The sequence below is a fragment of the Homarus americanus genome, unplaced genomic scaffold (assembly GCF_018991925.1).
Source record: "Homarus americanus isolate GMGI-L3 unplaced genomic scaffold, GMGI_Hamer_2.0 scaffold19117, whole genome shotgun sequence".
Taxonomy (NCBI): domain Eukaryota; kingdom Metazoa; phylum Arthropoda; class Malacostraca; order Decapoda; family Nephropidae; genus Homarus; species Homarus americanus.
The window spans coordinates 4,747,181-4,759,594 of NW_024754704.1; the positions used below are offsets into that span (position 1 = coordinate 4,747,181).

The window sequence follows — 12,414 nt, forward strand, 5'->3', positions numbered from 1 at the left end:
GCCTGCAATTTGGCAGGTTAGTAGTTACAACCTTCGGGTTCTGGGTAGTTAGGACTGTTAGGATTATAGTATTTTGTGGGTCATCCCTGACAGACTATGAGTGATCCATGTTCTTGTGTAGTATGACTAAATCGGGATTTCTATTCCTCAGTGATTGCTATAATTTTGTTGAATGCCCTTATGGCATGTTCATCGGCGCAAGTAATATTTTTTTAAATATTTTACGTGCCACTAAGTGATGTAGGATGTACGAAGGAATTGTTTCAGATGAGTTCCTCGTTCTGGTGTATGTAGTACTGCTGCATTAGTAGTCATCTTCAGATGCAATTAATAGCTTTTAATAATTTTTTTGATACCCTGTATAACTTTTGTTTCCCATTGTAGTGTTGTAAGGCACACTAAGAAGTACTCTAGTCTTGTGTACAATTATTGATTCCGTCTGTAGTGTTGGAAGGAATAGAAGTGTTATCTTGTACCAGTGCGTCTCATTAACCCCAATCACAGGTACTAGCTATTCCACGGTCACGGAAAATCCTTTTATTTTATTGTGTTTGTGCTGGTTCGGGATTTTATATATATATATATATATATATATATATATATATATATATATATATATATATATATATATATATATGGTGTTATCATATATACCTAGATCACACGCACCTACAGTGATTTACTTGCATATATATATATATATATATATATATATATATATATATATATATATATATATATATATATATATATATATATATATATATATATATATTATATATATATATATATATATATATATATATATATATATATATATATATATATATATATATATATATAAATATATATATTAGTTCATATAGATCTGAGATCTACGCAAATTAGTTGTTTTAAAATATTTCTGACGAAAACTAAGGGTACAGTCCACGTCATTCTTAAGACACAAAACTGGCGGCCTCAAAATTCCCAGCCGTCAACTTGGCTGGGTCCATCTCTCCTCCATCTCTCTATAACCATACAATCCAGGCCATTAATCGGTGATCAACCAAGGTGTAGAGTCGACGCTTATCCCTGGACACTTAGTACTATACTGTTAGAAACAGAAAGAAAATACATTTTCAAATTTATTTATCCATAAGAACGTGGTTGAAGGTAAGCGGTGACTTCACACTGTAGTTTGAAATTTGAAATTTTGAAAATTAATTTTTGGGGGTCAGAAAAAATTATTTTGATCAAAATCTCAGTATAGGTATTCGTGGTTTAAAAAAAATTCTGATAATTTATTGTTATAAGAGTCATTGGAATTTGAAACTTTGACCACTAACTTCCTTGATTAGTTTTCGCATTTTGAGGGTTGAATTTTTGTTTGTAACCTCAGTGTAGGTTAACGATCCTTGGCCAAAAAGATGAAACTCTGAGAATTATATGTCAAAAACAAATTTAGACACTTGATTATCTAAATTTAATATTCGAGGGACTGTTAGAAAAACAAATGTTCAAAATTTCAACATTTCGACCACAGATCCTGATTCAGCGTATCGAGGACGACCTGTACTGAATTTTTGAGCAAATTTCAGTTTTCGACCCCCCCCCCGTGAAATCAATTTTGCTCGAACACCTTAGTATGCATAAATAACGTAAAAAATTTATTCACTTTCCGTTTCTAAAACCTGTCCATAGTTAAGCTGCTCGGGGATAAGCGTTAACTTTACACCTTGGCTGACCACCGATTAATTGCACATGATAAAACTAGCCAAGAAATCACACCAATATCAAGAAGGGAAAACTCACCTGTGCGTCTCTCAGCCACGTCTTTGAGTGTATACACCTGCAGAGAGAGCTTGTCACTGCCGCCCTTGGCATTGATGGAATACACAATACCCCGCATTGTCACACCCACAGGCAGATCTGGCACTGAGAATGTCGGTACCTGCAACCACGGAGGAGGAGAGGGTAGAGATAAGGTTAGTCATATGTGTTGCATGAATGGTATAGCATGACAGGGAGATATATGTCATATTTATTTCTTCACACACATTATCATCTTCACACACGCTCTCTCTCTCTCTCTCACTCACCGAATTGGTGGCGTTAGCTAGCAGGGTGTTCGTGCGTGGATGATACAGCTCCAGAATAAAGGTTTGAGGCAGCCCACCGTCGAAGCCTGCCATACACCGCACGTTGACCACAGTTACCGACAAGTTATACACCGAGCAGTTGTGTAAAGGGTCTGGCTTACCTGTGTGGGGAGGGTTACTGGTTAGGGTGGTGGTGAGTGGTGGTGGTGAGTGATGAAGGTGGTGAATAATGTTGGTGGTGATTAGTAGTGGTGGTGATTGGTTGTGATGGTGGTAATGCGTGGTGGTGGGTGGGTGGTTGATGGGTGGTTGGTGGTGGTGGTGGGTGGTTGGTGGTGGTGATTGTTGGTGAGTGGTGGTGATGAGTGAAGGTAGTTGTGAATAGTGGTGATGGTAGTGGTGAGTGATGGTGGTGGTGGTTATGGGATGCAGGGTCAACAAGACCTTATTTTGTTAATAAATGTAAATGAAAACAAAAACTATCGCAAAAAAGTATAAATCTGAACAAAAACACAAAATAAGTCCGAAGTAAACATTCAGAAACACTATTAACACACAAACCAAATATTATGACTCAGATCCTAAGACTTAAATCCCATGTTTATACAGATCATGATCCTTTATCCAGAAAACAAAACAATAATGAATTCAAGTACAGTAATCTATAGCTTATCTATAACACAAATATGATGTCTTATCCTTCTTAACCTTAAAATACAGAAATTGTTGAATAAAACCAATAACTTTTTATCTTAATTCTCTTCATACCAGGACATTATTCAAAATTATTTCTTATCTTTTCGTTGCATGTTATTGGATTTCGTTCTATATATTCATACGCATATTACCAATTTCAACGGGATTATAATTTATTTAGACGACCTGGAGATTAGCCCATAGTTGATTTTAAAATAAGATTACCCACCCAAATGCTAGCCTAACGTAATCTAACCTAACCTAACGAAAGCTAACTTATAGTAACTCAGCCAAAGCTTACTTAACCAAAGCTGACCTAACCTAACCAAAGCTAACTTAACCTAACTTAACCAAGGCTATCATAACCTAACTTAACCTAATCAAACCTAACCCACTCTCATCGATCCTAACCCAAACCTTACCTAACTTAATCCAACCCCTCTTCCGTGACGTCAAGGTGGCCAATCTTCAACCATTTGTTTACACCTGAGGCCCGCAGTGTCGTCCGCAGCGCCTTCAGTATTATAACATATAGAAATTTAAAGCACCGACATCAAGAGGCAAACGCAATATATCTACACTCATCAGCGTCACAAACTGGAGGTTATGAGCTAGAAACCCAGTGTTTTATGCATTGTGTAATATGGTAAAAAAATCCAAAACTCATTAATTAAATAGACGCACAAAGTTCTTTTTTTACTCGCTCCCATATATTGTTGTCAAATTAAAAAGAAAGGGGGGGGGGGGTGAACTTTGACCCTTGTAAAATAACCCAGAAGTACACAGTTTTCACTTTTATTATTATTAGTATTAGTATTACTATTAAAAATCATTATGTAAGGTCAATAACAAGATGTGTTTGTGCTAACTTTCATATCAATTGGTCAAACTTGGAATGACCATCACCTCGATAGATTTTTAACTGTTGACCCCATACATAGAATCCTTAAAGAACCCTCCCTAAAAAAAAACATAAAAACAAACACTTGACCAGCTACAAACACACCAAATTTTCTATCAGCTGGCCCAGTAATTAAGGAGAAAGGATATATTTGTGTGTCATCTGAAGATTAACTCCTAGCTTATTTCGCCTTATGATTAACCTAACCAAAATCTAATGCAAGCTTTCCTAACCTAACCTAACTTAACCTAACCTCACCTAACCTAAACAAACCCACTCTAATCCAACCCAAACGAATCTAAACTGAACCAACATTCTTAACTTAACTCAACATAATCTTCACATGACAATATCAGTCATGTGTGTGTGTGTAAAAATAAAGAAAATAATAATAATAATTAACGGATTATTAAGATAACATGGCAGCCCGAAAGCTGAAAATATACAATGAACAGAGCTGATAAGTTACATATGGTGAAATCGGGGAGTTGGTCACTTGATTGACAAAAGCTTTCAATACAGAAATATAAGAAACAGAGAGTCAACATATAGATTAACTGTAGATCTGGTAATGGGAACAAGCCCATTATCTGCCTCAGTGCAGGAGGCAATGATATTGGCCGGTGCAGGAGCGAGGAGCTTCTTGATAAGTTCAAGGCAGCTATAGATCGTATTAGGTCTAAGGGAGGGATCCCTATCAAATGCGGTGTCCTGCCTAGAAGGAGAGTTGGCAGTGAATGGTTGTCAAGGGCGGTTGATGTCAAAGACCGTCTTGACAGATATTGCAAGTCAATATCGGTCCCATTCATTGACAACTGGGACAACTTCTACGGCAGAAGGGACCTTTATGCTAGGGATGGGGTCACCTGTCTCGGGAGGGGGTGGCAACCCTGGCTGGGTCTCTAGAGGGGGCAGTTCAAAGGATATCGAAGTCTTTAAACTGCTAGGGGAACATATGGTCACGGGGGTGGGGGAAACTGCAGTGGGAGCGGATAAACAAAGTAATAGATTACAGGGAAATAGTGTTAGGAATGATGACAAAACTAAATTTAACAGGGAGTTTAAAACTAAACGCGGTAAAGGGAGGACTCAGAACACGACTAACTTAAATGTCTACTACGTGAACAGTAGAAGTATGAGAAACAAAATGGATGATATTAGGGCCTTGGTATGCACCGAAAAAATCGATATAATAGCATTCACTGAAACATGGATCAACCTGGACTCACGTGAGTTGCCGGTCGAATACCAAATTGCTGGTTACAAATTGTTCCACATCGATAGGCAAACCAAGAAAGGAGGCAGAGTAGCAATCTATATTAGGGATAATCTGAAGTGTGAAATAAATAAGGAATTAAAAACTGAGCGGAATACAGAAACAATTTGGATAGAATTAAGCGATGGTAGGGAAAAATTAATCACAAGAGTAATATATAGACCTCCCAATCTTGATAGAGTCAATGAGCGACTTATCTGGGATGAATTGCTCAGGGCTTCCATACACAACAAAGTCTGTATAGTAGGCGACTTTAACCTTGGCCAAATAGATTGGACTGACCTTACGGGTAACTCAGAATCAGAGGATTTTCTCGAGATGATCCAGGACTGTTTCCTAAGTCAACATATAACCGAACCCACACGGGGTAATAATATACTCGATTTAGTTCTATCGAACAGAGAAAACCTCATTAGCAATGTCGAGGTAGGGAACGAACTTGCAAACAGGGATCACAAATCAAGTCGATTCCAGTTTGATTTTCAGGGCAGATGTAAGGAAAATTCCACTAAAGTACCAGATTTCAGAAGGCCAAACTTTGACAGTTTAAAGAGGCAGCTGAGAGAGAGGGTGTCGCGCTTGGCCGTGAACCTGACAGATGACTCGGACCTGGTAACGACATCTGAGACTGCCGAGTTCCACGACAATTTAAATAATGAGTTACTTAATGCACAGAGGCAGAACATACCATACAAAAAACTCAGATCAGACAACAATGACCCTAAATGGATAAATAATTATTTAAAGAACATCATTGGCCAAAGGAAAGCTATAGGTAGAAGGATAAATCGTGGCGAAATTTACCTCCAGGATTATTATAAGATATTGGCGAGTAGGGTTAAAACCGAGATAAGGAAAGCCAAGAGGAATAATGAGGTAAAGATTGCAAGGGAGGCAAAGACAAACCCCAAAGGATTCTACCAAATGTATCAAACTAAAACACGAGAAAAGATTGGACCAATACGGTCAGATACCTGCGAGCTCACTGAATACGACGGAGAAATGAGCAATAATTTTAATAAATATTTTTCAACAGTTTTCACCACCGAAAATTTAAACATGATACCCGAGGCACCGACTCTATTCAGAGATAGTGAAGAAAACAAATTAAGCGAGATAGTAGTGACTAGTAACGATGTTAGTAAGCAAATAGACAAACTAAAGCCTAATAAGTCACCTGGTCCCGATGAGATATTTGCCAGAGTATTAAAGGAATGTAAGGAAGAGCTTAGTATGCCCTTAACATAGTTGTTTAACATGTCCTTAAAAACAGGTGTAGTACCAGAATCCTGGAGGATAGTGAATGTAATACCGATTTTCAAGAAGGGGGATAGATCACTATCCTCTAACTACCGCCCAATCAGTCTAACATCAATAGTAGACAAATTACTGGAAGTAATCATTTCAAACTATATTTGAAATCACCTGGAGAAGCACTGATTGATCAATGATTCCCAGCATGGCTTCACAAGCTGACGTTCATGTCTAACTAATCTATTAACATTCTTTTCATCAGTTTTCGAATCGGTGGACGAGGGGCACAATTATGATGTGGTATATCTCGACTTTAGCAAAGCCTTCGACAGAGTCCCCCACGAAAGACTAATTAGAAAGGTAGAAGCTCATGGCATCAAAGGTAACATCCTTAAATGGATTAGGGCGTGGTTACAGGACTGGAAACAACGAGTAAGCATTAACGGCACTAAGTCCCATTGGAGCAACGTCACAAGTGGAGTTCCCCATGGCTCAGTACTTGGACTATTATTATTTACTAGCCGAATTACCCGCGCCTTGCACAGAACATTTTCTGTCGACCATACATGGGGATCCTTCATTTAGGGGACCACATGGGCCATCGATCATGTGTTTCATGACCAGATCATGGAGTTCTTTATCTTGCTCTTTTTTAGGGATTTCTGCAGAAATTGCCAAATCATATTCTTCGGCTTTGATTTTGTGCTCTGGAGCTATCCAGAAAAGAAAGTGTGCATGGGGTAAACCTCTCTTCTGGTACTCAATGGTGTACAGCCATGCTTGCAAAGTACCAAATATTCCCTTCTTCATATGTTCCATAAACTTTTTCACTTTTAATATGAAGACTCTCGCAACAATATCTGGTCGATCATGACTCTCTTGTCCGGGAGCCAAATTGTCAACAATTTCGGGCCAACGTGGATTACATGTCATAGTGAAAAAGTAATCTGCTCTTCCGTAATGTCTCACAAAGGCCATCGCATCTGACCTTTTTTCATGAAGGTATCGAGGACCACCAGTAGAGGTCGCTGGAAGCACAATGCGACGACCAACTTGATTTGGATCTCCATCAGCAGCAAGCAGACTATCACGTAAATCTGAGTAATTTTCAGCACGGAGACTTTGCTGTTCTCTTCTCAAAAACTTTAATCTTTCAGTTTCTATTTTGCAGTATGCATCCACCAAGAATTGCTGGAAGAGTCGCCTTCCAAGCAAGAGGTAGTTCCCTTCTCTGCACATAATATGGAAAGAGTAAAACTGCAACTGTGTGACTTTCCGACCATTTCTCCCTTGCAAATATATGTGGTAGCCGTCTGTTCCATATGGAAAAAACAATGGATACATCGAAGGATCATAGGATCGATGTAGCTCTGAAATTCTCCTCAATCCACCTTGTTTCAACTGAAGAACAATATCTCTATTTTCTGTAGGCTCATTTGACATTAAAATTGCAACTTCAGCCCCTGTTGGTGCATTAAAACGCCGAGCATGTTCTCCCTGGGCACGCTTATTTTCCCAAATTACAATTTTCTTGTCATTTATGTTTCCTTGCCGTACTTGCTCTAGCGCAGTCTTTAGCTCCCTCACATAATGATTATTTTCATTTAACCAGGCTGTAATTCTCTCCAATATATCAGCATTCACCTTTTGATGCTCTCCTCTTGCTCTCAGTTGATCTTCCAAAGTGTCCAAAAAGTAAACTTGAATGTATCTTGCTCTTCTATCTTCAGGAGGCATCAGTGACCCAAGTTGATGGTAAATTTGACCTTGGATTCTTACAGATGGATTCCAACCTTAGACAGATGCATCTTTGTGACTAAAGCTGGTCATGGCAAACAGAGAGTTGTACTCCCTGAGTCTTGACAAAAAGTGTTTGCTGAATTGACTTTCCCCAGTGAACAGTTCTTCAAATAACTGAGGCAGGGGTGGAAATTGATCCAGTGTAACCTTTCCATTTCCACAGCAAATTTCTTAGCGCCACACTGACAAAGTTTGGTCATTTCTCCAATTGCAGCCTTGTTACATGGGTCATTTTTGTCATACAGTAATGCAGAACGTTTAGCATTTTGAATCTCACGTTGTTTTAAATTTTGATACCTGTTTCTATCAGCAATCAAACGCTGTTGTCTCTCTTCTTCAGACTCATTTCTTCTTGCAACCATATGGCGAAATGTATCAGCAATCAAACGCTGTTGTCTCTCTTCCTCAGACTCATTTCTTCTTGCAACTATATGGCGAAATCTATCTTGCTCCTGTCTTTCTTGATGCTCACCCAAGGTTTCATTTTGCCGAGACTCTGTTTGCCTCTGTCTTTGCCTAGAAAGTCGTTCTTCCCTTGCATCACAGCTTTCAGATTGACGACGAAGCCTCATCTTTGGTGCATGTGGAGTATTTGCATAACTGGACTTTCTTTTCCGTGGCATAATGGATGTCTGAAAAATAAATAAATAAATGAAAATGTTAAAAAAGTAGAGGCATTAACTAATAATTTTTCTTGCCATAATTCTAGTGATGTTTTGTCATAGATAAAATGTCTAAATTTGCCAAATTTTTCTATAAAAGAAAGGTAATTTTTGTTGTTGTTTTACGTTTAATTAATAGAAAAAGCCCGGGATAATAGAGGTTCCAATACTCAAGTTATGGGCTTCCAAAATTTTCAATATAGGGGGTTTAGCCCCCATTAGGGTGTCTTAATATTATTGAAATTTGCTGATATTTTGTGAATAGGCATCATTTCTGGTTGTTTACGTATGGTTTAAATTTCATTTAAATCGAAGGGAAAAAAATTTCAGTGGGGGTTTGTGCCCCTTGGGGACCCCCTTTGATCAAAATGAAATATACTTATCCAAATACCCTGGGTAATGTAGTTTCAGAATATATATGGCTATGGGGGTCTATCTCCAAAACCCTTGGAGGAGTTCGTGAACAAACAGACAGAGACTACAACTTTATATATATAGATTATATACATAAATGACATAGATATTGGCATAGACAGCAACATAAGTAAATTTGCTGATGACACTAAAATAGGACGTGTTATTAAATCTGACGAGGGCTCAGCAAAACTACAGGAAGATCTAAACAAATTTTTTGAATGGTCTGAAAAATGGCAGATGAAATTCAACGTGGACAAATGTAAAGTACTCAGTATAGGAGATGTAAACAGGGAAACCAGATACCAGATGAACAACGATGCCATAGAGAAATCCGACTGCGAGAGAGATTTAGGAGTAATGATAAGTAGGAACCTTAAGCCAAGTAAACAATGTGTTTTTGCTCATAACAAGGCTGATAAAGTACTTGGGTTCATACAAAGGAGTGTTAGTTACAAGACTAGCGAGGTCATCCTAAAACTGTATCTTGCGCTTGTGAGACCACACCTGGATTACGCAGTTCAGTTCTGGTCACCGTATTTCAGAATGGATATAGAATCATTGGAAAGAATTCAGAGGAGAATGACAAGACTAATCCCGGGCATTTGGAACCTTGAGTATAGAGACAGGTTAAAGCATCTAAATTTGCACTCCCTCGAGAGACGTAGAGCGAGGGGCGACCTGATAGAGGTGTATAAGTGGAAGTCAGGGCTAAACAAAGGGGACATTACAAAGGTACTCAAACTATCCAACCAGGAGCGAACTCGTAACAATGGTTTTAAATTAGACAAATTTAGATTCAGGCATGAAATAGGTAAACACTGGTTTGGAAACAGAGTAGTGGATGAATGGAACAAGCTACCAAATATCATCATTAGCTCGAATACGCTGAATAGCTTCAAACATAGGTTGGATGCTTATATGAGCAATAGGGGTTGGGTGTAAACGGGACTGCCCAGTATGGGCCAATAGGCCCGCTGCAGTTTTCTCCATTCTTATGTTCTTATGTTCTTATGTACTGTGGGAGCTGGTCTTGTAGACATTCTAGTGACCTGATGTAGGCGCCAAGCCTGGCTGTTAAGCCGCTACCTCACTACAGCTGCAGATGCACCACGTGGTCGGGATAGATCCTCCAGCTCACACAGGGTGTTGGAGACGGTTCTTGTTCCTCATGTGATGTAGTTCGGAACTCATAGTTCCTCACCTAGGTGGAGTAGGGAGTCCTCACTTCTCTCTTGGTATAGTTTGGAGTGTTTCTTGGGTTCTCATCTAGTGTTGGTGGTGGCGAGTGTACCGCGGGCTGGGTGTGTCACGTCAAGGGTCAGGTCAACACTGACCGCTAAGCACAATTGTTACTAACATTTGTTTCTTTCTTTCGAGTTGAAATTGTCACTTTTGTATATCACTTGGGGGTTGATCATCAATCTTTGTACTCTACAGTTGGTGGGAGGATGTTGATAAATCCAGATTGGAAGGAGGAGATGGGGAAGGGGAGGGCCTGACAGACCAGGCTGGCACCTGTTTCCATGGTCAAGAGACCATGGCCTCGTTAGCGGGCAGCGCCGACTACACACGTCCTTACCCTATGTGTGTGTGTGTGTGTGTGTGTGTGTGATAATAATAATAATAATAATAATAATAATAATAATAATAATAACAATAATAATTATTAACGGTTTATTGAAAGAGCATGGTAGCCGGAAGGCTGAAAATATACAGTTACGTAATTGGGGAATGGTTCTCTTGACTGACAAATAATATAAAAGTAACATATGTGATACAAATATGATATATAATAACTAGGTGGGGAGAAGGTCATACTACAGGGCATTTCAACATAGTGACAGTGCAAAAAGGTAAGATTGACTGGGAGTGAATACACTGGTTGATTAAAAGTTATTGATAATTTTTACAATGGTTGGGACTGGACTGTTCTTAGAGTGATCAGTACGTGCTCGTATGGGCTGGATACGGTTGTAGTGTCGAAAAGAAATTCGCAGACGAGGGATCTCGGGTGGTAGTAGGAGCCGGTGTCAGGGATGGTGCAGAAGCTTCTCACCAAATTTGCAGATGAGGTCGTGGTGATTGTCAGAGAGAGTCGAGAGGGTCAGTGTTTTGAGCGGTTCTTGATATGTGGAGTAGGAAGAGGAGAGAATAATTTTGCATGCACTGTTTTTCACTTTTTATAAGTGTTTACGTTGTGTGGCATTTAGGGAGGAAGACCAGGCAGGGGAGGCATAGGTAAGCTTGGGAAGTATGAATGTTGAGTAAACACTGAGGAGCTCAGGCGCAGGAACTCTGGGGGACTTGGGTCGGCGGAGGTGGAGAAAGAAACTGGAGGATTTGACAACTTCACTGACTTGTGTTTTCCAATTTAGATTGTTATCAATAGTGACGCCGAGGAGCTTAGTGGAGTCTACAACCTGGGGTGTGTTGGGGCCTAAAGGAATGGAATGGGTTGGGACAACGTCGGAGGAGAGGTTGATGTGCATAACCATGGTTTTGGTGTGGTTGATGGTGACGTGGGTGTTGGTGGCCCAATTTTGGAGACTGTGTGTGTGTGTGCGTCCGCCTTTTATGCCGACCTTGACAGAGTGCTAACCTCTATCCCCAGAGAAGATAAGGTTGTGCTCCTTGGTGACTTCAATGCCAGAGTTGGCAAAGATGCTAACATTTGGCAGGAAATCATAGGGAGAAATGGACTAGGCAAGTGTAATCCCAAAGGCCTACTCATCCTCAGCAAGTGTGCTGCACACAACCTCACTATCACCAATACCTTGTTTAGGCAGGCCGACAAATTCCAGGGTTCGTGACAACACCCTTGATCCAAATATTGGCATCTCATTGACTACATCATTGTCAGAGAAAGGGATTGCCGAAATGTCGTCATCACCCGAGCAATGCGTGGCTCAGACCACTGCAACACTGATTATCGGCTCATTAGAGTCAAATTCTCACTCCAGGTCGCCCCAAAACGGCGAAGGCAACAAGTCGCCAGATGAGGTTTTAACACTAAGCGTCTGGAGCATCCAGCAGTAGCACATGCGCTGATAAACAACCTGACAACAAACAACCCAAATCCCACTGCCGAACGGGCTATTCTCGACGCTGTCATGACAAAAACCTGCAGAGAGACTCTCGGCCAGACCGAAGGAATACACCAGGACTGGTTTGATGAAAATGACCCGGAAATCAACTGACTCGTCGATGATAAACGTGCTGCTTTAACTGACTGGCAGAACAACCCACAGTTCTCAGACCAAAGCTGATACCTTCCGTAAGAAGAAAGCGGTGGCCCAAGGCGAACTTCGCAAACTAAAGAACGACTGG

General features: G+C 40.0%; 1 protein-coding gene across 1 annotated transcript in view; it reads right to left on the reverse strand.

Annotated features, from left to right (window-relative positions):
* The window catches only part of LOC121855972 (nephrin-like), a 66,419-nt gene that overhangs the window by 17,127 nt on the left and 36,878 nt on the right, over window positions 1-12,414 (reverse strand). Inside the window, exons 12-13 of the mRNA XM_042351188.1 lie at window positions 2,082-2,242; window positions 1,795-1,933 (exon numbers count right to left, since the gene is read on the reverse strand). Of these exons, the coding sequence (XP_042207122.1) occupies window positions 1,795-1,933; window positions 2,082-2,242 (300 nt within the window). The remainder of the gene's footprint in view (window positions 1-1,794; window positions 1,934-2,081; window positions 2,243-12,414) is intronic.